Raw genomic sequence first — 25,429 nt, 5'->3', positions numbered from 1 at the left:
TATATATATAAATAAATAAAATATAAAAAATATGGATGATGGTAGGTACTTACATTTCCTATAATGGTCCAAATTAAACGTTTGCATCGACTGGATTCCCATTCTGAGCTAGGAAGGAAAACAAACACACTAACCCTGGTTGAAAATTCCTGGTTGAAAAAACTTGAGGAAGCAAAGGTATTTACAAACTTCACACAAACTTTATTTAAAATGTGTACATAGAACAATATATTATATACTATTTAAAGCATGTGCAAATTGTAAACAAAAAGTATGTTAGGATAGCTGTCAGAGCATGTTGAGTGCAGCCTGTGATAACATACTACCTTCATATTAACACTTACTATACAGCAAAAAAAAAAAAAAAAAAAAAAAAAAAAAAAAGACACTAGTGTTTTTCATTGTGTTGTCACAATGTGTGGCATCTAACAGGTTAACAACACATCTTCAGTTGGAATTTCCTCATGTCATTCCAGTTACTAAAAATGATTATGGATGTGAATCCAACACCCCCAAGCAATTTTGTCCATTTGCCCCAGAGCCAAAACAGGAAATGGGGAGCTAATTTTCTGTGAACTGTAATTAACACTGTTTTACCATGGTAACCATACTGAGCAGGCCTGGCAAGCTACTGAACACAAACCCCACCAGAGGAAACTCTTAAAACATGTAATAACAATCATTAACCATCCTAATGTGCTCTGAGCTTCCCTGATCATGACTACTCAAGTACATCTGCACTGAACAAGTCTTGGAGGTTGCTGGAAGTCGACACATGGTGTTGACCAAGGCCACTGTCCAGGTGGGTTCCACATGATGAGACGCCATTTCCATAGAAACCACACAGATTAGGAAAATCTTAGGAAATGCAGAAAGGCCTGACTTTGAGAATCAGAATAAAAACAGATTTCCTTAAACCGCCTGTGGTCTTGTTACAGTTGATTAAAGAAATTACCTTATTTGCCTGGGCCACTTTTTTTTTTTTTTTTTTTTACAAATTTCTACTGTGTAAATTGGCTTTTCCAAAAAAAAAAAAAAAAAAAAAAAAACAATCTCTGCAGTCATGTTACCAAACAAGAGACAAAGGCATCCCTGAGTGACCAGCTCCAAGTAAGCCCCAACATATCCCAGCTGGTACTGCTGCTCTGCTCCTGTCTGACAGAGGCTGTGGTAACAACAATACTGCCTTGTTAACGATGAAGGGATAAGACAGATACCAGATCCAGAGTCAAGTGACAAAAATCATTAATTCTCTGAAATGCCAGAGTAGTGCAGACTAATTGTGAGCCAGTAAGACCAAATATCCAGCTTCAGGCACAAACATTTGTCATGGGCCAACTAAACACCTGTGACTTATCCAGAGGCAGACGGGGCTGTGTTGGCAGTAGATCCTCAGTCATCTGCAGTTAATCAGCTACAGTCTACATCTCCAAATATGATGACAAGGAATGCTTTAAGTCCAGGGTTGCTTTTATTTGATCCTGAGCATTTTGTCGTTTTTCCTTTTCCTCTGTTACTCCCCTCTGTGCCATGATGAATAGTACAGAGAAGAGCATCCACCCAAAGCCAGCCAGTCAGTGTGAGGAGGTGGCGTAGGATGGTAGATGGCGAATTCAAGGCAATGCCTCACCGATCAGCTGAATAACAAGATTTCCACTTGTTTCTGACTGGATGAGCAGCAAGCCCGTGTGTCTGCCTGCAGTACTGGGCTTGAACTGGACGGGTAGCTTCAGATAGTGCTGTGATCTAATGGGTGAGGAGGAACAACAGTTTTAACTACAGTTAAAAGACAGAAGACATTTATTTCATGATGAAATGTCAAGAGCAAATCAGATACTCAGGTTGAACTATATGAATCATGACATTCTAGGCTGCAAAAATAATACACTGTATGGGAAAAGGAAACTCTCATCCATGTGTACACACAATGCTACAGCATAACAAACAATAAACAATAAATGGGGCAGCAAAGGTACATTGTGTTCAGTGTACATATGGACATGGGAGTACATGATATGAGCCTCAACATGCTGAGGTCATCACAAGGCTACCACGAACCCACACATATCAGGGCGCACAACACATCTACTGTAGGGCTGGGTCAGATTCAGGTTGTGGCAGCATTAGAGACAAAAATGTAATGACATACAACTGAGAGTGCTTTACTTTGTTAAGAAAATTATTCAATTCCAATATAGTACAATTGTATTTTTCCATGCCACTCTTATTGTACATTGTTTTTTGATTTTTAAAAAACATGTTCTGCCTACTCTGAGCACAGTCCCTCAACAGCAGAGCACAGCACAACACAGCACAACACAGCTAGTACCTGTGGCCAGGCAACCCTTCCCAAAGGCCTTAGTTAGGAAAAACATCAGCACTCCCCGAGGCCTCAAGTGTGCACTGTATATAGTAACATCATCCTCCAGGTCCCAACATCTCACAGGACCTCCCATAGTGAGGATTCGCAATGGGAAAATGTTACACAGACTAAGTCACATCAGAGCATGTTTTTACTAAACATAAATACTTATTAATACGTATTACTTAGTCCCAGTGTAGAACCATCTCTAATAATAAACAACAAAAAACTGGAGCACAGAAGAAGAAACCACAAAAAGAACTAGGTGGTGATTATAAAGATTAGTTCCTGAAACCTGTGATTCTCAGTGTTTCACCTGGTTACAATGAAAGCTGCAGAATGGAGAGTTTCTGTCAGGGATAATGACCACTGGACTCACCTCAGGGAATATTTGGAATGCTTGATGTGGAAGGGCTCCTTAGAGTTTACAAATTTCAGCTGCAAGTCAATTAGAAAAGCCAGACATCAAATATCAAATCCATGCATAGCAGTGACATTTGTTAGGGGTTGTTATAACATTTCTCATTCAGCACAAATAAAGTCAATCATGCAAATTTCTATAAAAAATATGGAACAACAGTATATACAGTGTAAGCTACAGATGGGTGATAAAGGAAAAAACATTATAAAGTGTCTTGATAAGGTGTTTTGCCAAAGGAACAGCTTCAGCGGTCCTTGACATTGATTCTTCAAGGCTCTGAACCCTACTGGAGGGATGACCGCCATTCTTCCAAACCATATGCCCTCATTGGGTGTTCAGATGATGGCAGTGTGGAGCACTGTCTTAACACGTCACTCCACAATCTCTCATAGGTGCTCAACTGGATTGAGATCTGGTGACTGAAGACCACTGCATATGCTCAATATATACACTCAAACCATTCAGTGACCCTTTGTGACCTCATTTATCAGGTTTTTCCTTTGTCACCTGTCTGTACTGTTAGAATCTCATCTACAGAAGCAACTGAAATTAAGGACTTAAATTAGGACTTAAAGCTCCTTGCTTTACATCTGACATCTTATATTTTGTGGAATAGATAATGCTGCTATGTTATATATATATATATATATATATATATATATATATATATATATATATATATATATATATCCCTGTGTCTGATGTCTGATATGAATAAGACATGCCTCACCTCATGCGTGTTGGATGAGTTGTTGCGGATGCTGACCTTCAGAGAGCTGGACTCACCCACCCGTGTGGCTGGGAAGGTGTACAGATCCTGTGGAGCATACACACCCCTCCGCACAGCCTCCTCCTGGCTGAGAATTACAAATTGTGCCAGTTTAAACAGGAAGCATGACAATTACCCTCAGAAAATTAGACATCTACTCTGTCAAACTCAGTTTTTAATTATCTAAAACTGAGGCAATTTTGAAAATCAATATGTGAATGACTTTCATACATTGAGTACTGGAGCTAGATTTATTTATTTATTTAATTTTAATTAGGCCACAAATTCTATATCCATTCATTTATTCTATGTATCACGAGTATCTCTCATTCTTATTTCTTTTTATTGTTCTTTTAGAGCATTTTTATGTCCCACACAATAAGAGTCGTGACAGTAAACAAGAGACAGGAAAAAGAAATGGGGAATAATATGCACCAACATCCCTAACTGGATGCTAAATGATCAGTGCATTAAACTCCCACGTCACCAGGGCCCTCCAAACTGAGTCTCCTTTGCACAAGATAAATAGCACATGTCCCCAAGAAGTGGTCAGTCCACAGTTTTCTGATATCTCAGACACCGTCTTCTCGGTTTTACCACAGATCCGGTGAGGGTCATGTGCATGTTTAGTTTTAGCTCAGTAGGTCTTACCTGGATTTGCTTGCTAAGGCTTCAGCTCTCCTTCTGGTCTTGACTGTGGGCTCTGTTTTCACCAGAGAGTTGTCTCCTTCCTGTCGTCCTTCCACTGGTCCAGACTTTACTCCCTTTAGACACAGGGATCAAAACTTTAGGATCATGGCTAGTACGCTCTTGAAGTGCAAAGAAACATGGCTGCGATCTTCAGAAATTACTATACAGTTAAGTACAAGTTAGAAGAAATACCCTAGCATGCAAATCAAAATCATGTTCATATTTTCAATAACAGAATATGAAACTGATCACACATATTCAGTTCGACACCAGAGTGAGATGTATAAAGCCAAATCTATGACTGAATGAATAATTAAGCACTCCACTGAAACAGAACATCTCAGAAATGTGGCAACCGTAACAAAAGCACCATCATGGCCACTTAACCTACTTAAGTGGAGGCATCTATCTGACACCCACTTGCTGTGTATGTATGCTCTTAAGTTGACTGGGTCTGTCAAAACACTTCGCATTAAAGCAGCAGACATGTGAAACCCACAGGCCCATCTCAGCAGGGTGGCATTTCTTCCCATCCCACAACCCGCTTTTCTCATTTGATAATTCTGTCACTAACACTACGAAGCCTAGTAAAGATATGACTATACATGCATTTTTTTTTTTTTAATGTAACATTACATTGCTTTAAAGTGAGCATTTTCCCCTGTGAGCCATGGCCATGTGGCTCAAAGCCAACCCCGCTCAGTCAGTGCATATTCTTATTTGTTGTAGAAAATGTCTGACAAAGATGTGGACATTTTTCTGCTTTCTTGTTGCCAGAACAATATAAAACATATTAAGATTTAGACAAGCATGATTAAGAGAACAGTTATAATACTATGACCAATTTAGGAGAACAGCAAAACTCTCACTCACTACAGAAACCCAACGCGTGTTGTACATTTGCTCCAGTATAGTGTGCGAATCCTGGGTCAAGTAAAGAAAAAAAACAATAAGTGAGTTCTCACAGTGCCACAGAGTTGGAAGCGGATTCTGGTTTTCTGCTGGGGCTCAGACACTGGGTGGCACTCCAAGTCCCAGAACTGTGCGTAGTCCCCTCGGTCTCTGGGCAGGAAAGTAACCGGCACCTGACAGAGCAAGAAAAACAATGGAGGAAACGTCGGCTTAACATACAGTGCTTCTCATACTTGCACGTTCTTTGAGGCCAACCAAAGACCAAACTTGTCAACTGCTTTATAATTCAAAAAAGTTTTATAGCTGGAAGGTTTACAAGTGTAATCCAAGTTAAGCTTAAATCATCCTGTCTGTTATAAACGGACCAGGGGATTAAAACCAGTAGAAACTCCAAATAAAGCAGTGTCACTTTAAAGATCTGTGATTCAGCGGGTGCTGTACGGCAGACACACAACGTCTTGGAATGGCTGGAAACTGAGACTCTGGTTGTTAAAAGAAACAACAAATAAAACAGTGTCACTTAAGAAACTGATGATTAACCGAAGCTCTTTGGTGGATACAGGGCATCTCAGAGTTCATGCATAGACATTCATGAGTGGATGGGACCTGAGCTGCCATTTGCCTGTTTTCTCTGATAAATTAAATCTAGACATCTGATGACTAACATCCTTCATCCAGTTAAAATATATAGTTGAAAACAACCAAGGTGTAAAATGTGTATCTTAAAATGTAGCTTAAATCAGGATAAAAATCTATTTTGAGCTTCTGGCAAGTAACTGCAATGATTTTTTTTTGTTTTGTTTTTTTTAAAATCTTTATTGAAAAACATTCAGGGGAACCACAACACTGATGCATGCACATCGGGGATATGACATCATTAACAGACCCCCAAAACGGAGCGTCACCATGATTAAAATCACTATTTCTCTGGTTTGAGAAGTGCTAAAATATTTGGGATAATGTGAGTACATAATTTCAAAAAAATATATAACATAGGTGTAGTCATTTTTTACATTTCAATGTGGAAAAGTACATAGTGTAGTTCAAAGGAAGACTGTAAAAACAAGTGGAAATTTTCACAGCGGTATACTTTCACAATAAAGCCCAGGCACTGTTTTGCTTAAATTCTTCAACACACCAGTTCAACAAATTGCTGTGAAGGTTCCTTGGATTTGCAGTTCACGTCAAATAAGACTAAACTTGCTGAAGTGCTTTTCCACTGAGATAAAAACAAAAGTTTCCCATCCTTCGTCATGGTCAACGTCTCAGCTAAAAACTGGTATCACGAGATTGTTTTCTCGGGAACACAAACATTTACAGCAAAACCCTGTCCCATCCTTTTACAATAACTTGCTCTAAATATTAGTGATTAGTCTTGTTGGACGTGAGTGAATACCTGCATCTTCTCATGGGCACCCAGAGTTCCTGAGACCCTGGAGCATCTGAAAGCAGCGTAGGTGGCCCGGTAAACATCTGCAGTGTTGTCAACCCCCTGAGGAAAGAGAAGGGACCACAGCTTGACATGAGTCACTGCTATCACACAATGGCCAGTAACAACACAAAACGACAAGATTAAAATCTTCATGGAATGAGTCATGGAACAAAAAGAAAAGACTTAAGCTATACTTCTAGTAAATGTCAATGGGACAAAAACTACATCAAAGGAAATAAACAGTAAAGCAGTAAAAGCATCTGTTCACCAGAGAGAGAATAAAGAGAGGAGACAGCAAGCAGAACAAACAAATTGACAGAAGAAAGAGATCATGAATAAAAAAAAGCACCTTGACATATGGAGGGGCAAATGAAGACAGGTACCACCTCACTTCCTCTTCTCCATTCTGAACCTCCAGCTGGGCCTCTGAAGTACAAGAGCAACAGAGAGGCTAGTCTCCCACAGGAATACACACATAGTGGAGTACCTACATACTTCAACTACAAACCCTAACAGTATTTCACACTAAAACTTATTATTGTAAGGGTGTCCAGACCTTATCGCAATGAATTAATATACAGCTTAAATTTAGACCAATGGTCTTTCCAAAGGTCAGTCACCTCCCTACCTGATGCTTCCCCTGAGGGAGTGGTGGGGAAGATGATGGTCTTGCTGCTAATCTCCACTGGGGCCTGAGGTGTCTGTGGGGTCTGTGGTGTCTGCAGGGGCAGTGAGGGCTTGGTGGTGAGCCTAGCCACAGGCAGCACGGGGGTGGCAGCAAGAGGAGGTAGGGCTGATAGTGTCCTATCTGCTGGGGCTGTGGACACATCCAGAGCCAGGTCCTGACGAATCTGGACCTTAATAAACTGAACCAGTAGTCACAATGCACACATTTAGCTCATGTTGAGTTCTCACAATCCAAGATAGTATTTGCTCAAAAAGTTGCACAGTATTTCCTATATGGTCCATACCTTCTGTTGACCATCACACTGGACATACACTTGCCCACTCCACGGCAGCAGGGCAGGTTTAGTTGCTAGTGAGGGATTGGGGCTGACCAAAATCTGCAAGTGGCACCTTGAATAAGAAAAATAAAGTAAAAAGATTAAAAAGGAATAATTTAAGTCACATACCTTTTCATCAAATTAAACTGTCTAAAAGAGTCAGTGTACGTTTCATGCAAACATTTACTTTAGCCATCACATCTTTTACTGAACAACCAAGTGCATTCTTACTGAGGCTCAATAACTCCATGCTGAGGGGTGATGGTGAGGCAGTGAGCGGGCCAGGACAAATCAAAGCTCAGCTCTCTGGATGTATTGTTCCGGATCTGAATCTGACTGGTGGTGGCTGCTCCATCTGAAAAACAACCTCCTCCTCCTCATCATCATCATCATCATCATCATCATCATCCTCCTCCTCCTCCTCCTCCTCCAAGGATGGGCTGCTAACTACTTATAATGTTAGATTCCCTTGCAGAATCACTTAATTATGGTTTGGAGTTGATTGTTTCACCGAGTACACTCCAATTGTGTAGCATAAATGTTGAAGCAGATTTCAAAGCTAAGGTGACACAAGTTCACATAATGATGTGCTTTGTGAAATCTAGATTCTACTCACTGATGGTAGGAGTGGTGAGGACAAGCTGTTCTGGATGGATGGTCCAGGACTCAGACTGCCTGTGTAATGGCTCTGAGGCCTGAGGGAGCAAAAAAGACCTTCTACATTCAAATGCATATACTATCAAACAAACAAACAAAATGCAGTGAAACAAATGTCAACACTCGTAATGGAATAAGTTCCTTGGAGAGGGCTTCTGGTACCTTTAAAGAGGGTTCTGTCACCCTCAGTGCGGGACCCTGAGGACCCTTGACTGGCAGCACATCCAAAGACACACTGCCATTGGCCAGACCACTGGGAATTACATAACAACAACAAAGTACACATTATGTTCAATCACATTTAGGACTATTGTTATGAAGGTTCTGCAAAATAAAACAAAAGCAAATAATTCCATTTAATGCATTTAATATAAATGAGTTCACTATGGACAATGTAAAAAAAACAAAACAAAAAAAAAAAAACAGTATTGCTTTTACAAAATCAGTGAGCTCCAATAAGTCTTTTTGAAAAACCAGGGAAATGAATAAATTAAACTGATATGTATTGAAATGCTGACAAAAGCTATGTTTGTATTTGTGTTGAGTGTATTTGTGCAGCTGTTCAGAAGGTTGGTATTTAGATGAACCAGGTCCTGTATGTTACAGTGAGTTGGTAATACTGAGGACCCTACCTGTCTGTCTCTGAAACACATCTAGCAGGTGGTAGCTTGAGCTCAGTATGGTCTCTCCCCTCACAGTCCGTGCTCTTTGTGCTTCCCAGCAGCGACACCACCACCTTACTCATGTTGCCATAGAAGATGTGGGCCTCATTGGGCCGCAGGGGCAGGTCATAGGCTATAGGAAAAGTGAAATCATTAGTCAAACAAATTAATTTGGGGGGCTGATAGCTGAATGGTTAGGACGCATACCACATGGGCACAAATGTCCTGGGCAGTGAGTCTCCAGTTTGACCCCTGGCCAGACCATTTGCTGCATGTCATTCCCCTAATCTCTCCTAAGTCTGTCTTCTCTGTTGCTATCCAATAGAGACATAAAATGCCCAAAAAATTAATTTTAGACATGCATCCAACAACCAACATATTTAAGAATAAAAGAAAATTAGCTTTTCAGTATCCATCATCCTTACTATTACTAACTGATGGGTGAGATAGGTCTAACAAGCAACAAAGGACAAAGGTCCCCTGCTGAAGCTGAACTGAGGATGTGCGTAATGCACTTTAACCATTATATTACTGAGGCACCAAACAAACACAATTTTCAAATTCAAACTGTGGTTTCTTGTCTTTCGTCTGTACCTATTATACCTCTACTTACACCAATTACCTAAGAATTCCAGCAAAGACCTCCCTGTATGTTCAAAGCATCAGATAGACAAGTGTATAAATCCTTATCTTTTCATGTATTCATTTATCATTAATATTGTGGCACTAAAATGTGAAAACATCACACATTGCTTCAGAGTTATCCAAATATAATATTAACAGTCAATTTTAACAACAATTTCTGTTTAAAGTGGAGACCAACCAATGACAATGCTATCTTACTCTCTGTAACATTTTCTTCTCCCAGGAACTTCTCATTGAAGTCAATGTTTTTCAGCAGACTATTCTCGGACAGAGCTTTCCGCATAGCCTCTGGTTTGCTCTGAAGCAATCTGCAAGAACATAACACAAACACACTGAAACTGGAACAAAAACAGCTTTCTCACAAAAGCAGAGCCACCTGTAATCAGATCTGTAAACTCTATCAGCACTTTCACACTAACAAACAATGTATGCTTATTTGAAACTACAGCACATGCAAATCTATGCAAGCAGCAAATATCACACAAATATTGCTTTGTGAGTAACTGCTATGTGGAAATGGGGCAGTAGAGAAAATGGCTTGGCCTTCCTCAACTGGTTTTTCTCTGATAAATGTTTGAATATTTGCATTGTTCTTACGCTATGCAGTTGTAAAACCATTTTAAAAAGACCAGCAATGATTCTACATTGGAGGTCTCCTTAGCACAATGATTTAAAGAAAGAAAAACTTACAAACAAAATTGTGAGTGTTATCCCTATATGTGAATTCATTAAAAATAAGTGACAATAAATCGCTTCAGTCCAGAAACTTATTTAAAAAAGATTATAAAACAGGAAAAATTTGCTGTGTATGAAAACTTGGGTATAAAAGGCTTTCTCTAAAAGTTCTTTCTCTATAACAGTTTACGACTAAGTACGCATTATAACAATGATTGTGTCGGAAAACGTTATTAAATATCAGGCTGCCTCATCAAAACTTGTGGGTGTGGTTTGATCAGATTTCAATTGCAGAGGACAGCCAACATATGTTAAAAAAAAAAAAAAAAAATACTTATATCACTGGCAGAAAACTGTTAATGCAGCTCAGAGTAAGAATATGAATGAGAGGATGGGTTTTCAGGGCCTTTAAGGGCAGTTTATCATCTCTCTATAGCTGTCAACAATATTACTTCAGAGGAATAAACAAATTAACTTTATTAAGCTCAACTAAAAATGTCTCACCTTCTGTACTGCTGTCTGGAGACCTCATCTCCACAGAACAGACAGACAGTAGCCAGCAGTGCATTGGCTGACTGACAGAGGCTCTGTTCCCTCTGGGTGGACTTCATGAGCACAGTTATCACCTGAAAACACATTAAAAAGCATTTCATTTTTCCCTGTCTTACTGCATCAGTTATTGTGTCTTGCACAGTACATTAAGACACAAAGCATCTTCAAGCTAGAAGTAGCTCCTACCTTGCAGATTTAGGAGAAACTCCTAAAAATAATGGGTGTGTCAGTCCTCACTGTAGAACTTCTCATTTTTTTGACTAAGAGTAATTCACAAAGCCTCTTAGTGCTAAAAGTAGCATCTAAGTCTGGGGGAAGTTAGAAGTAGTTGACTCCTAACTCACTAAGACCAAATCACAAAGAATCATGGTGTGCGATCACCTTGTAACACTGCGCTGTGCTACTTGGCAACAGGGCCAATGCAACTTTGCAATGCTGACAATTTGGAACTATCCCAGCCCAGCCCCCAACATGTGGCTAATAGGCTCTGATTTTTGTAATTTTTTTGAGTTGATTGAATTGAATTCTCCAGGGTCTAGATAAACCTTATAATACAGATGCATTTTAGAGAATTCGCTACTTTTGTAAACAGCACATAATCCATAAGTATTTAATTTACGGTATATTGTTTTATTTCTGTTTTTCTATTATTACTGCGGGATGCTGCACATGCGTTTTCACCAGCACAAACCGATCATTAACCAATCACTGTTTATTGCAAGCAAGCTCATCCATGGGAATTGACGTCAGCCATAGCAACGGAGTTGCACTCTCACCTTGGGAGTTTTTACTTTTCCTAAGGCTATGTCCACACTACTATGTTTTCATTTTAAAACACGTCTCTTTTGCTACGTTTTCACCTCCCGTCCATACTACTCCAGAGTTTCCAACCTTGAAAACAGAGTTTTGGAAACGCTGCTGGCCCCGTTTAGTCTCTGAGCACACCTGAGAGACAAGACAATCGGCCTCCTGTTTACACCAGCTCATGCATGCCCCATATCTGTGAATGGTCACACATGTATGTGTTTACAGGCGTGTAGTATGGATGCAGATCGTTTCTGATACGGAGCTAAAACGCTAGTGTGGATGGAGATTGTTTTCATTTTAAAATAAAAATGTAGTAGTGTGGACATAGCCTAAGTAAAAGTTGGTCTCGGCAGCTTTGTGAAGCTTTTAGTGTGACTTAGGAGAACTCTTAGTGGTAAGATAAAATGCTTTGTGAAGGCCCAGAGCATTTTTTTTTAACTGTTAATGTACAAGAATGGTTTATATTAGTTGGATCCTCTTTCCTACCTCTTGTGTCCTTTCCTTGATCACAAACTGTGACGGGGCGAGGCTGATGACCGACGGCTCCATCACAGACCGTGTCTGCACATCAGAAAAGGCAATGGCTTTGATGAAGGCTGCTCTGGAGCCAGTGTTCCTTACACACAGACACACTTTGCTGACATGACCAACAGCAATGTCAGACAGTGTCGCCACATAGCTGTCCGTCTGCTTCCTCTGGTCCTCCAGGATGATGTTGCTGGTCCCACCGTAGCCCGACAGTGGAATCTTATGATGGGAAATATAGAAAATAAATTTAACTATACCTACTTATTCATATTCAATGGAAAATGGAAAACAACATGGCAAAGAGATAAGAGAGAGAAATGTAAAGTAACATAACTACAGAGAAAGAAGAGCAGGGAAGAAGTATAATAAGCACATCCTCACAGTGAATTTGACCCCTGGCTGGGAAGCCCGGACTCCAGACTGTTTGATCTCCAGCTTGGCCAACATGGAGGCCACCCTGGTGGGAGCAAAGAGCAGGTGGACAGTCACATCCTCTCTGGGACGGATGGATAGCTCCCCATGTCGGGTCAGGCGCTCCTCTGGACTGAACATACTCTGGAGCTGTGCAACAAACAACAACATAGTTTTATATAATGTCTGTCAGATGAGAAAAATCTGAATGCAAGTACACAGAGAGTAATAAGGGTCATAACTTTAAACCCTTAATGCCATGTTAATGTTTCCATCTTCTTCATTTAGCTTCATGTAACTGTGGGATCTGTTTGTACAGAGAATACTCATCAAATACAGATGAAATGCAAAGGTTCAGTCACCTAAAACACTTCTGAAGTTCATCAGAAAAATTTGCAGTAGATCCCCGACTCACAATATCAAATTACAAAGGAAATCTAAATAAACTCATCCAACCAGGATATCAAAACACAAGATCAGGATGTGAGGATGAACAAGGAAGAACGGAAATTAGACATATTCCAGTTTCCAAAAATGCAAATATTAGTCTACCTGAAAACAGTCCTGGTCTTGACCACGAATGAGCAACCGTAGCTGCTGTGTGGCATTGGTAGAGTTGTTCCTTAAAACCAGCTTCTGTTGGCTGAAAATCAATGGCAGCTTTTGGTTATCTTAGTGCAGTTCTCTATCCCTGATATCTATTGCTCATTGGTTGTTTTGATATTGTTATTCTACTGTCCCAGTTTGTGTTGAGGAACAAGGTCAAACCTGGATCTAGTCAGACCTTTGAAAGAGCACATTCACTCTTTAGGGATTCAGATTTCTTATTGCTGTCTTTACTTTACCTCCCTTCAATGAGTATAAACAAATTGTGCATCATGTTGAAATAGCTTCTGAGGAATAACATTCCCTGTAGATACCCTGTGTCCCTTCTCATGAATAACATTATACAAACCTTAATAGAATAAGATGGACCATTGGGCTTTGAATTCTTTTATTGATTACTTTCCAATGAATAACTGATACCTTGAGTGTTTTTTCTGTAACCATGTAATTGTGAAATTAAAGAAAAACTGAAAAGTTGCTTACACAGCTCGTCCCAGAGTGACTCCTCCCCAAGCTATAAACTGTTTGTTAGAGAGAATCGGGGGAATATCTTTGGCCAGTCCAGAGCTTAAGACAGCAGTAGAGGGATTGGCAGGTTTCCCCAAGTCTTCTGGGACAACTTCTCCTTTCAGGGTTACCTCATACTGAGGGCCTGACGGCAACACCAAAATTGTGAGAAGGCTGCAACATAACAACAGAGTGAAATCAAATGAGTGAATTTACATGCCACTGGGTAAGGGACATATTTTGGGACATTCAAGGATACAATTCAAGACTGAAGAATGCGTACAGTTTATCCAAATGACATTATCACTTAATGACAAAAACACAGTACAGAAAAAGATAGAAATCTGGTTAAGGTATGCACTGCAAATACCCTGTTACAGTGTAGACCCACATTTACGAGATGCTGGTCATTAATCCATTTTCTTTCTTATATTTTTAAACCAGGACATATTTTAATTTTATTACTGGTTTCAAATGTGGCTTATTAAGGCTTTTATTTTGGTAGAAGAGTGTGGGCTGGTGTTGCAATGAAAGAGCTGCCCATTTACTGAGGCAGTGTCCTTACAATGTGAAAGAAAATTATTTAGTTAATGTTCAACCAACCACCTTATATTCTTCTGTGAACCACTGTGAACTTATTTAGACTTTTAAAAGGTATAATTCTTAATTCTCAGTACGTTTCCTTTCATCCCTCGGTTGGGTTGCTGCTGTCACAGAAATACTTCCCTCTCTGAAGTCTAGAAACCTCGTCACCCATACAGATGAACAAAATGTCAGGTTCCTCCAGCGGACATCTAGCTGCGTCATCCTGCTTTTTCTAATCCTCTAACTCAGTTATGCAGTGGATGAAAAGGTCAATTCTTATTTACAGGACTTTGAATATGGTTACTCCAGAAAACCAACTACATCATCTTAAGTGCATGGAAGTGCAATGAGTGTTTGTATACCTTTCTCTGCATTTCCTGTTGCCCTGTGCTTTGAAGGACACAATGATCCCTTGCTCCTCTCCTTTTCTCAGAAACAGTTCATCAGGTGTCACAGAGAAACTGTCCTCAGCATCACTGCTCTGTGATGAGTGGTAGGTGAAACAAGACATGGGGGGGTCAAAGGAGAAAAAAAAGAGATCAAGGAAGGAGCAAGAACAAACACAAGAAACAAAGTTAGAGTGAGAAGGAACAACAGAAGTGAATGAAAGAAGACAGGAAGGTACAAATGAAGAAAACAAGAAAAACAGAGGGGAAATGTGAATGAAGCCACACTGTATGTGCAACAGTCTGAGCCCGAAGTGTCAAACCCCACATCTAATAAGAAAAGTAAAGGTCACATTTACCTTGAGTTTCAGCTGCACATCAATGTTTCCAGCATTCTTTAATGGCAGCGTCTGTTGACTAGATTTTCCCAGTGGAGCAGACAGACTGACAGTCTAGACAAAAGACACACAGACATTACTCAAGCTGCAAAGACTCTCACTGCTCTTAACAGACAGTTGAAGTCATTGGCAATCACAAAAGTCACTGTGTGTGCTTCTTTATTAGATTTTTGTTTTATCCACTTTTAACATAGTCAGTCCTCTTTAACTGGTAGAATGATTTCCAGTTACATGAAATTGACAAATTCGGTACAAGCTGATTCATGTCTTCGCTCAACATTTGTCTGTCACAAGACATATAGTGCAGTCATGCCTGTCGTGTAATTTGTAATGTTGTGTGCAGAGTTACACCATCAGTCTAAAAACAGCCATATGGCAGCTTGGCTACCTGCAGGTCCTTAGGAGCATGGACCCTTGCAGTTCCAGACCTGGCACTGAGGGGAATACTCCAAATCACATGACTCGGACCAGGAGAGTCCAGTTCAATGTCCACCCGAGCAACGTACTCATCAGCCGGACCAAGCTCTCCTGGCAAACAACCACAAAAGGTTAAGGTTAGTTAATTGATTATATTTCATCTGGAAAATCAAAGGTCTAATAATTCATCACTATAAGTAACCAATTAAATAGGTCATACATCTTTTCTGTGCTATATAAGTATTAGTCAAGTTTGATTACCTGAAAAGCTGTACTTCTGAGGGGCCTTGAAATGTACCCAGACCATGAAGCTTACTGGATTCTGGGGAAAAAAATTTAATGGATCATGTTAATCACCAGTTTAGCTGCTCAGTAGGTGGAATAGAGAAACAGACTGAATATGTGAAACCGTTTTATGACTAAAGTTGAAATGATTTTGGCAACCAACCTCTCCATAGCTGGGATGCATCACGTGATTCATCACTGAGGGAGAGGACATCGGGGTCATGTGTCCAGCCTGCTGCATTGCTTCAGATGTCATGGTACCAGGGTGCTTGGAAAAGGTGAAGCATCGCCAAGCTGTAGCATTCTAAAGGAATGAGATGTAGAATGTGAACCGGTTACTATTCTCACTACTTTGTTTTTGCTGTGTTGCACTGACAAGCAAAGCAAGAACAAGTTGTTAAAAAGCAATTTTATTTGATAGAGCAGAAGCATAGACACCTCATTTACAACGTGCATCAAATCACTTTTTAATAACCTCTAATGTTGACTTAAAAACTGCCATTATAGGACTAACTCACTCTGTTTCTATTCTCTGCTCTTCATAATGTCAAAACAGTGACAACACTCAGACTAAGCTTTTGCTCTGTCATTAGCTTAAGATGTGCTTTTAAGGCTGCATTTAAATATGCACCTGTGCTCTAGCCTTCACACTGGTATAGCATGTGGAAACCACACAGCTGCCACTGGAAGTCACTGTGTCACTGGATCGGTATGTGCGTGTTAGTAAGCGGTCTAAGAATATGTAGAAATGCACTGTTGACTCACTGCACTGATGACCAGGCGGATGGGTACTGTGGCATGAGTCCTGTTGAACAGTTTGAGAGGAAGAGATTTGGCACTGCCTCCTGGAAGGTCTCCAAAATCCAAATAGCCAGATTTGCTTGCTTCAACCTGAGAATCAAAATGAATTAGAGACTCCATCTCAGAAATATACTATGGAGCATATTTCATTTTATTCATGAGTCAGCTCAGTAAAGGGGAAAAACAGGCAGTGTCACATCTACGTTATCTCAAAACGCCATCTCTGTACGTGAATCTCAAGGCTTAAGTAGTTTACTTAGTTTGTGTCATTTTTAATGCAATAGATTTTTGGTTGACAGTGTTCTCTTCGAACTGGAGGCCCTCACCTCTAATGCAGGATTCTCTGCTACGGCAACCAGCACCACCCTTTTAGCAAAGATATTAGCCCTGGCTGCCACCTCTGTCTCAGCAGACGCAGGCCAGGAGCAGACACTGAGGACACACTGGTAGACACCAGCCTGGGGAGGTATGAACAACACCTTCTGCTCTTCTGTACTCTTCGGCCCAATGATCGTCTTGTTTTTCACTATCAGCCACTGATAAGGCAAGTTATCCACCTGTAAGAATTGACAGTGAAGACAAAAAAGTGAAAATTCAGTCAGCTGGTTCAGTCAGTTATTACTCATTAACTATTAAAACACAAATTAAAGATATTAGTAACTCATGTTCTCAAAGTTTTCAGGCAACTAATTACGAGCAGACCCTCCACACTTCAACACTTTAGGGTTTTGGACAATTTTGACTACACTTTTAGTGTATGTGCTTTGATACTGCACAGAACTAGTCACCACTTACACGTCTGTGGTCTCTGCTCACCTTCTCTCCATCAATAGCCAAGCTGGTGACAGTGATTGACACTTGCTGCCATCTATCTGAAGGGTTGAAGAGGCTGAGGGAGGTCTGTGAGGTGATGCCTACGCAGCAGGAATGAGGGAAGCGCAGCTCCCCTGGTACCACCACTTGGCCTGAGGATGAAAGCAGAATGTGGAAGACTGATCCAGGGAAATGCTGCTCCTCCATGCAGAGGAAAAGCTAAGTAATGTTCTCACTGCATGTGAAGATAATGAGATGCAAAGACTTGAACATTATAATTGATTGCAGCACCTGAAAATTCAGAGTTTTAATTGCTTCTTGCAATTTTCTGCTATGTACAAAAAAATGATCATCTACCTCTTTAACAGACTGTTGCCCACAGCTATTAGTTAAGCATGAAGAGTATAAACAAAAACAACAACAGTCTTTCAGTTTTCCTGATACTCAGAATGCATATATTATATTGAAATGGGTAACTTCTTATAAACATCAAGACCATTGCTACCTCTCAGTTCCTCCAGACCACGTCCCACCAGTGGCTCCTCATCATACTGGCTGTAGAGTTTCCCCATCACACCAATGTCCTGTTGGGTCTGATGGGGTCTGGGTAGGTGATGAGATGTAGCAGCTCCAGAGATCCCCAGAGGACCTGATGTAGGATGGATGTGTCTCACTGTCAGATCACTATTTGGTGTGCCTGAAAAAAAAAAGTAAGAGTAAGCAGAGTCAATTGAACAAGTATATTCCATGGGTTTAACCAGTGGGCTGGTAAGTGGATGTGTTGCATCATCACTTGTTTGACAATAATTTCTTAGCATTTGATTGTTTTTTCAGACACAGCTCAGCAACTCTATTCATAAAGTGGTTACAAGAAAGTCATGCCTGTAGAGGACTCACTGTAGAGACCATTTCCTGTTGTTCCCACATGATAAGCACCAGGATGTAGTGGAACTTCTGATCCCAAATACTGTTGAGCCAGCTTGGAGTTGTAGAGAGAGTGTCCGGTGAGGAGGGACTGCACATCTCCTTGTTGGGGGAGGTCAATCAGACCAGCACACTGGGGTTTAAAGCTGGGGATGGGCATGTAGTGAAGTTCTTCTGATGAGTAGGATGGAGGCATGCCAGGGCCACCAGCATGCACAGACGATGAGGCTGAGCTGGCAGCTCCCCATTGTTGGGAGCTCTGAGGAGCCGTGGTGCTTCTAGTTTGCTGAATGTTCAGGTTGCTACAATAGCCCGAGTCCACTTTAGTTAGCTGCCTTACATTGGATTCAGAGAGGTGCTTGTGGGTCTGACAACCTGCAGAAAGATCACTAGTCCTGTCACCAGGACAGTGGTAGTTACATTCACTCTGACTACGAGTACAGCTCAGAGCAGAACCACTACGTGAGGGCTCGGAGCTTTTACACTGCGGTGCTGGTAGTGGGTCCAGACTTTTAGAATACTGCGGTTGCACCTGGTCCAGGCTTTTAGGCAGGCAAGGAATATCAAGGTTAGATTGTGTATCTGGTTCCACGGGTGGAGTTGGACTGAATCTGATGATGGTGGTGCTCAGTGCCATGGTACAATTGTTCTGTGGAGGGAAAAATAATAAAAAGGCAAGGCAGAGATGTTGCTTGTAAGTAATTAAGTTTTAATAATGCAAAAAAGAACACTTTGCAACCCAGATTAGTATACTCGACTATGTTGCTTGTTACCTTTTGTCTCTCAGGTGTAGGTATGACAGTGCCATCATTCATTGAGATGTATGTGAGCCTGCTGAGACTAGGGCTGGAGCAGATAGACTGAGGAGAGCAGTCAAGACCTGGACGTTTGTCTGCCAGACCTCCACTGGACGAAGAAGGCGACACCATGCTGGGAATCCAACAAAGTAATAAATTAATAATGAATAATGTCATATGCATGTGTCAGTAATATGCACCAGCTAAACTACATAAATTAAAGCAGACCAGATATTCAAGCAAATATTCAAGAATAATGTGGCAGCTCCTTTCTTGTCTAGTAATTATCTAGGGTTGAATTTAATTTGAAGCCACAAAAGATACTTTTTAATGACTATGAATATTTAAGACAATCTGTAGAAACCACATGTGATACAATACCAATCAGCACTGGGAAGTGAGGTCTGACTGGGCGAAGAGTGGGTGAGTGGAGAAGTGGATGGTCTGAAGTTACACTGCGTTTCCTCCACACAGGGCTCTGAAAAACCCTTCGGAAGTTCTGAGAAACAAAGTTCATGTTAACACACAGGTTTATGATGATGATGACTCACAGAGGAAATACCTGCCAGTTATGCACATTGTGGCTGCTGGTGGTCTCTAGTTGTCTGGATAAGGGTGTCCATTGTATACACAACAAACAGAAGCCATATTTCTGGTCTTTACTCACCAGATTCAGGATCTGGTGGAGGCCGGCCGTTCTGGCAAGAGGAGCCAATGTGCTTCTCCACAGGGCTACAAGGTTGTGGAGCAGCTGCAATATTTCTGGCTGGTGGTTTCTTCTCTGAAGAATTACTGTGTCTGTCCTGCTTCTGGTGGCCTGCACTCCTCACCCTCTGAGTTGGGGGAGAGTAACCTTTAGGGCAAGGCAGGCATGACTGCCCTTTCCTCCATCCTGGGGAGGTTCCAGGCAAGTCAGGTGAGGCAGCAGAGACGTTATCACTCTTTTGTAGTGGTTTTAAAGAAGACCTAGAATTGTTGGATGCTTGTGGTTTTAGTTCTCCTGGTTTGACTCCATTTTCTAGAGGGGTCCTGCCTTTGGAACCAGAAGTCTTGGTGGCAGAAGAAGTGGTGTTATCGCAAGCTGCCATGTTGTCTGGAGATGCCTTGTGTATAAAAGACTGGCCTGATCCCACAGACCTTCTGGCAGAGCTGACAGACGTACGAGGACAAGGAATCAAGCTCTTCTTTGTTTCCCTCTTATCACTTGGTGATAATGGATTTGACAGGGACACTGGAGATGAGCTAGTGTCTAGTGTTGTCTTTCCTCTCCTGTCTCTCTCCTCAGTTTTTGTATTTATGGGCATCTTTTGAGTCTCACTGTCCACTTGCTGAGATGAGCTCCTCTGTTGCTCAGTGCGTCCTGTCTGAGGGTTCCTGATGAGGTTGTCAGCCCAGCTGGTCAGGTCAAAGGTAGTGTGGGCCACAGAGGTATCACTGGTGTTAGAGACGTCAGTCTTTTTCAGGTATTTCTCCATGTCAAAGGCACTCAGCTCTCCAACACAGGTGCTTCTCTGCAGTGTGTCCAACATGGCGCTGTGATCTGGCTCAGGGAGGATCTATGCAGATACAAAACAGCATTTTTTTAATCTAAAATGTTGATTTTATGAACAGAAGTTAAGAAATAACATTTTCATTGCTGACAAGTAGGGCTGTACGATATGCAAAAGAAATCATATTGCGGTTATTTTGACAGATACTGCATGTGAAATATGGGTCATGATTTCAGGTGGAATGGTCATTTGCATTTCATTTTCACTGGAAAAAAAAAAAGAAAAATGACGATGTGATTTTTTGTTGGGTCTTGGATTAAACAAGCATGTTCCTTTACATGATTTCATTATGTTTTTGAGTTCGCTATCATGAGATCTATTCTAATAAAGCCAGAAAATGATTTGTGTATTTCATGGGACAAAATGCTGGGATTTAAGCACAAATTCTATATTAAACTATTTGGTAAGTGTTTATGTTCTAAAACCAGAAAAAAAGTGTGAACACTTCTGCTGTGCAGGGAAATGATGACAAATATATACTATTAAATAAATAAATTTAAAAAATTAACAAAAATAACAAAAATCACAGCCTTACATGCTCAGTTGAGTGTGGTTCCTCTATACTGCAAACATCAGTTCCAACAGGTCCAGCAAACACGGGGAGATTCCGTGCCTTACTCCTCTTGGAGAGCTCCATGATCATGGCAGCCAGTTGCGATGGGTCAGTGCTGATGGATGCATCGGCAATGGCTGAAGCAATCGTGCTGATACTCAGCATCAGCTGACTGCTATTATTGTCGGAGGCTACACAGGTTTGGTTGCCTAAGCTTGACTCGGAGCCAGAGCCCTCAGTGTGGTCAGGTAGTGCAGCACTAACAGTATGGTCCTGAAGAGTTGAAGTGATTTTATGTCAGAAATCCACAAAATCATGCATGTACTCCTACACGAGACATTCAATATTAACATATTCAGTATTAACATATTGAAAACATACCTGTGTCTCTTGTTCCCTGCATTCTGGATCAATATCACCTTTCGGTGACATCCTTTCACCTGGTGCCTCTAGAGTTTTGTCTAGGTCCTCTGCAAGGAGATGATCATGAGTAACATTAAAAAAGCACAGTGTCAATCATTTTAAAATAAACAAAGATGCATACAAGATCAGGTACTAGCTGAGCCTTGAAAATTATTCTTCAGCCTCAGCAGCACTTAACATACCTGGATTTAGTGTTTTGTCTGCTTCACTGAGTTCCATGGTGTCACTGTGAGGAGATTTGACTCCAGCTGAAAACTCTGAAGGGTGAATCAGGGCAAACGGTTCCCTCTTCTCTGGAGAGGTAATGATGTAGCCAAAGGATGGCTAGAGAACACATACAAGCTTTTAAATACACTTTACTGTTCACTGCTAGAAGAAAAAAAGGCACCGGTTTATGCAATCTTAACTGTACATTATTAGATCTGACAAAAACTTGACTTAAAAAAGTCACACAATGATTATTTCTCAAGTCTCTCCTGCAAAAGAAAAAGACCTTGGCAGCTACACCTTCAGCAATCAAACCCCAATTATACGTCAATGTTGAAGCATATCCAATCTACAGCTTTACCAATGAAGAACAGAACTCTGAATAGCTTCTAACGGACTGAGAGAAAGTACTTTTTTTATTTCAGTAACAACCCGACAAATCAGTTATACTGACCCGTTTAATTCCATCCAGGTCACCAGTGCTGCCCAAACAGCCAAGTGCTTCAGAGCGTTGTTCAAAAAACTGCCCTAAAGAGAGCCGCAGGTAGCTTTGGTCCCCCTGCTTAAACTCCGAGGAAACCTGGGAAGCCCTCATCAGGATGTGGCCGTTGGTGGGGACCTTCCAAGATGAGTCACTTTGAAAGGTGCTGTTACTGCTGGCCGGTTCGATCTTCTCCTCCTATATGAGCAGCAATAACAAACCACAAGAGGCTGTGCTTTACACTTCATGTAACTCAGAGTTGTAGATGTTTGTTAGTGCATTATCATACAATGCTGCAAATGCGCTACAATGAATTTTTCATTCATTCAATTATGTTCATTTGATAAATTAAAAATATAAGCCAAATGCATTTTGGATTGGAAGGAGCAACATAAGCCTATGTATATGTATACCTGCATGAACTGGTGCTCTTTTTCAAACTCCTCTTGGTCTTTAACTATCTTTTCCAAGGCAACACCTGAAAGGAGGAAAAAGTTGCCACAATTTTCAACTCAATAAATGTATTTTGCACAAACAAAAAACACTACAGTACAATAATTTCCTTGTATTAGAAGAGAGCTGAGGACTCTGTACGTACCCGCATTAACAAAGTCTTCAGTTGGAAAGTTACCAACACTCTCTGATATCTTCCCATCAACCTCTTTCTCAAAGGAGGAGTAATATGCCAAGTCTGTCACCCACTGCCCCTCTTCATTCTGGTACACCACACCAGGAGCGGCATTGGCACCTGAAAAGTCATCATCATGTTCAAAAATGTGCTTAGTTTGAGTCGCTCGTAACAACTAAACTTCTGGTCTAAACTTCAAAGAAAAAGACAGTTTACCTTGTTGAAATTCCAGCTCCAAGTTGTCTGGGCAATGGTTCCATGCATCATCTGAATCTTCCTGCTCCTGGTGGAAGCTCTGGGAGAAATATTTGGGTTCCAGGGAGGTGGAAAGAGGATTTGTGTCGTCCTCACTGGTACTTGCTGAGGCATCTGCAGCAGTCACATCACCACAGGGCCCTCCCCTGAAGCCCAAGGAGGGCCTGGCACCATCAGGTTCATCTGTTCCACTGTGACCATCATCATCATCCTTGTCATCACATTCTGGGAGCAGCACCTAAGGGAAACAAGAAGACAAGAGGTTATATAGAGCTGCATCACTATTACAACATGTTGAAGTCATTCAACAATGACTTCAGAATGGAAATACAATCAGAAAGCAGTGATGAAAAGCCATCTTCAAGACTACCTTCTCCATGGCCAACATAGATGGGTGCAATAGATACTTTGGTTTTTATAAATCCCTGATTTTCACCCAGTTCCCGGTTATCTCTTGTACCTGGGAGAGGTGGAAGCTTCCCTGGGTGCCTTGAAGGTGGGAGAGAGCTGGGTTTGCTAAGTCATGAGGTCTTCTGAGTCCAGCCGTGCTCCTCAAGTAGACTGAGTCCAACAGTCGGTCAACAGTGGGCCCAGGCTCTGTGCTTTCCATAGCATCCTGGGATACAGTCAGAACCACAGTGATCACCGCATCAGTTACAATTATATGAATATGTGGAATCTTTTTTTTAGAACCAAATAGAATATCAAACTACTTCATAAAATAAATACAGATAGGTGACAAATTAAACAAAAAAACCTTGAAAAATTAGTGGAGAAACAGGATGATAATGCCCCCAACCATAGGGTACGAGGGGTCACTGAATGTCCCTCAGTCACCTGATCTCAACCCAACTGAGCACTTTTTGGAGATTTTGGACTGATGTGTTCTCTACCTCCACCATCATCAAGACATCAAATGAGGGAATATCTTTTGGAAGAATGGTGTTCATCCCTTCAGTAGAGTTCAGAGATTTGTTGAATCAATGCCAAGAAGCACTGAAGCTGGTCTGGTGACCGAACACCTTAATAAGACAATTTATGGTGGTTTTGTAAGCTTCATCATGTGATTACTATAACAGACTTAGTTGGTCAGTTATAGTTACCTGATATTCATGCATCTGTACTCACCAATGCCTCCTGTCGGTCCAGCACCATGCTCCAGTTCATGGGAGAAAACCTCTGAGTCCCCAATGACGTCCCCTGAGAGAAGCTGGCCTCCCCTGTTCCTACAGGACCCACACGGTCTCCTATCTGCAAAACAGATCCAAGTCACGCAGATCCAAAAAACTATTTAGGTTCAAAAAGAAAAAAACAGAATATAACAATGTGCCATTAAAATCATCACTAAAAGAGTTTGCACACTCAGGCCTAAAAAAATATATATATACAAATATATATAGATTTGTCATGTTTTAGTCATTTTGTATTTGCTAAGGAAAATAAATCCTTAAAAATAAATCCTTGTAAAACAATTTTAGAACTGGAAAACATGCTTACAACTTAGCCTATAATGTGGAATTCACACAATTATATATATTCAAGTAAACAACAGTGTTGCTCACTTGTTGTACGTAGAACAATTTAGGATAAGAGTAAGTTCTGAGAAGTGTTTTGTGCAACATTGGATGTAACTGAATCATTAGAATCAATTTTAAATTTACAAATTCTGCACATCGGGAATGGAAACTGAATGGAATCAGGAAATCAGTGGTGATATCTAGCCTCACATACTTCTGTTCTTAGCTGCTCCACTAAGCCACCTGCTGCTACATGGAAGGCACCCATTATTGATGTTATTAGTTACACCTGTGTTTGTAAGAATGCCCAGAGTGAGCCTTGTTCTCACCTCAGTGTGTCTGGAAGCGCTGTTCCTTCCATGCCCTGCCAGATTATTCAGATCACTGTCTTCATCTTCACCAGCAGCACTGCTACCCACAATCCCAAGCCCACGCATGACATCATATGTGGTCTGGACGTTACTCGTTGGAAGAGGGATGGTCGAAGCTCCCCCATAATTTCCGCTTTCTTCACTCCCACTGCTCCCATCACCACCTCCTCCATCCCCTTGGAGTAACACAATGACACAAAACAAACCAGCAATCACTTATGTCTGGTAGATAGGCTGACACTCAAATACTAGCAGAAAAATCTGTCTGAGGCAAGTTAATGTTCTCTCAAAACTACCAAGAACCTGCTACTTGAATACATATTAAGTTTTATTATGCAGTCATTATGTAACATCAATAAAAACAGGGAAACCTGCCAGAGAGCTAAAAGGCAGTGAAA

General features: G+C 41.0%; 1 protein-coding gene across 11 annotated transcripts in view; it reads right to left on the bottom strand.

Moving 5' to 3' along the window:
• Positions 1–182: 182 nt before the first annotated feature.
• Positions 183–25,429, bottom strand: part of cep192 (centrosomal protein 192) — a 31,412-nt gene continuing 6,165 nt past the window's right edge. Inside the window, exons 11-52 of one of the 11 annotated variants that reach the window (XM_071468370.1) lie at positions 24,990–25,207; positions 24,272–24,394; positions 23,604–23,759; positions 23,105–23,381; positions 22,859–23,008; positions 22,674–22,738; positions 22,234–22,458; positions 21,755–21,896; positions 21,531–21,619; positions 21,132–21,422; positions 19,714–20,602; positions 19,428–19,545; positions 19,023–19,179; positions 18,195–18,898; positions 17,831–17,994; positions 17,329–17,477; positions 16,839–17,069; positions 16,477–16,602; positions 15,875–16,015; positions 15,688–15,748; positions 15,398–15,537; positions 14,971–15,063; positions 14,588–14,706; positions 13,617–13,814; positions 13,080–13,170; positions 12,498–12,677; positions 12,075–12,335; positions 10,734–10,855; positions 9,753–9,862; positions 8,880–9,042; positions 8,410–8,500; positions 8,207–8,285; positions 7,822–7,966; positions 7,558–7,663; positions 7,215–7,452; positions 6,936–7,012; positions 6,551–6,646; positions 5,208–5,327; positions 4,204–4,316; positions 3,514–3,640; positions 2,742–2,800; positions 183–1,746 (exon numbers count right to left, since the gene is read on the bottom strand). In XM_071468370.1, the coding sequence (XP_071324471.1) occupies positions 1,614–1,746; positions 2,742–2,800; positions 3,514–3,640; positions 4,204–4,316; positions 5,208–5,327; positions 6,551–6,646; positions 6,936–7,012; positions 7,215–7,452; positions 7,558–7,663; positions 7,822–7,966; positions 8,207–8,285; positions 8,410–8,500; positions 8,880–9,042; positions 9,753–9,862; positions 10,734–10,855; positions 12,075–12,335; positions 12,498–12,677; positions 13,080–13,170; positions 13,617–13,814; positions 14,588–14,706; positions 14,971–15,063; positions 15,398–15,537; positions 15,688–15,748; positions 15,875–16,015; positions 16,477–16,602; positions 16,839–17,069; positions 17,329–17,477; positions 17,831–17,994; positions 18,195–18,898; positions 19,023–19,179; positions 19,428–19,545; positions 19,714–20,602; positions 21,132–21,422; positions 21,531–21,619; positions 21,755–21,896; positions 22,234–22,458; positions 22,674–22,738; positions 22,859–23,008; positions 23,105–23,381; positions 23,604–23,759; positions 24,272–24,394; positions 24,990–25,207 (7,337 nt within the window). In that variant the 3' untranslated portion in view covers positions 183–1,613. Of the gene's footprint in view, positions 1,747–2,741; positions 2,801–3,513; positions 3,641–4,203; positions 4,317–5,207; positions 5,328–6,550; positions 6,647–6,935; positions 7,013–7,214; positions 7,453–7,557; positions 7,664–7,821; positions 7,967–7,991; positions 8,305–8,409; positions 8,501–8,879; positions 9,043–9,752; positions 9,863–10,733; positions 10,856–12,074; positions 12,336–12,497; positions 12,678–13,079; positions 13,171–13,616; positions 13,815–14,587; positions 14,707–14,970; positions 15,064–15,397; positions 15,538–15,687; positions 15,749–15,874; positions 16,016–16,476; positions 16,603–16,838; positions 17,070–17,328; positions 17,478–17,830; positions 18,023–18,194; positions 18,899–19,022; positions 19,180–19,427; positions 19,546–19,713; positions 20,603–21,131; positions 21,423–21,530; positions 21,620–21,754; positions 21,897–22,233; positions 22,459–22,673; positions 22,739–22,858; positions 23,009–23,104; positions 23,382–23,603; positions 23,760–24,271; positions 24,395–24,989; positions 25,208–25,429 lie in introns of those variants that run through there. The other 10 variants (XM_071468369.1, XM_071468371.1, XM_071468372.1 and 7 more) reach the window with 10 other exon arrangements.

Source organism: Trachinotus anak, unplaced genomic scaffold, assembly GCF_046630095.1.
Source record: "Trachinotus anak isolate AG129_WGS33_773 ecotype Australia unplaced genomic scaffold, CSIRO_AGI_Tana_v1 ptg000032l, whole genome shotgun sequence".
NCBI classification, from domain to species: Eukaryota; Metazoa; Chordata; class Actinopteri; order Carangiformes; family Carangidae; genus Trachinotus; species Trachinotus anak.
Note: the sequence above shows the minus strand (reverse complement) of the source record. Positions and strands in the feature narration are given on the sequence as shown.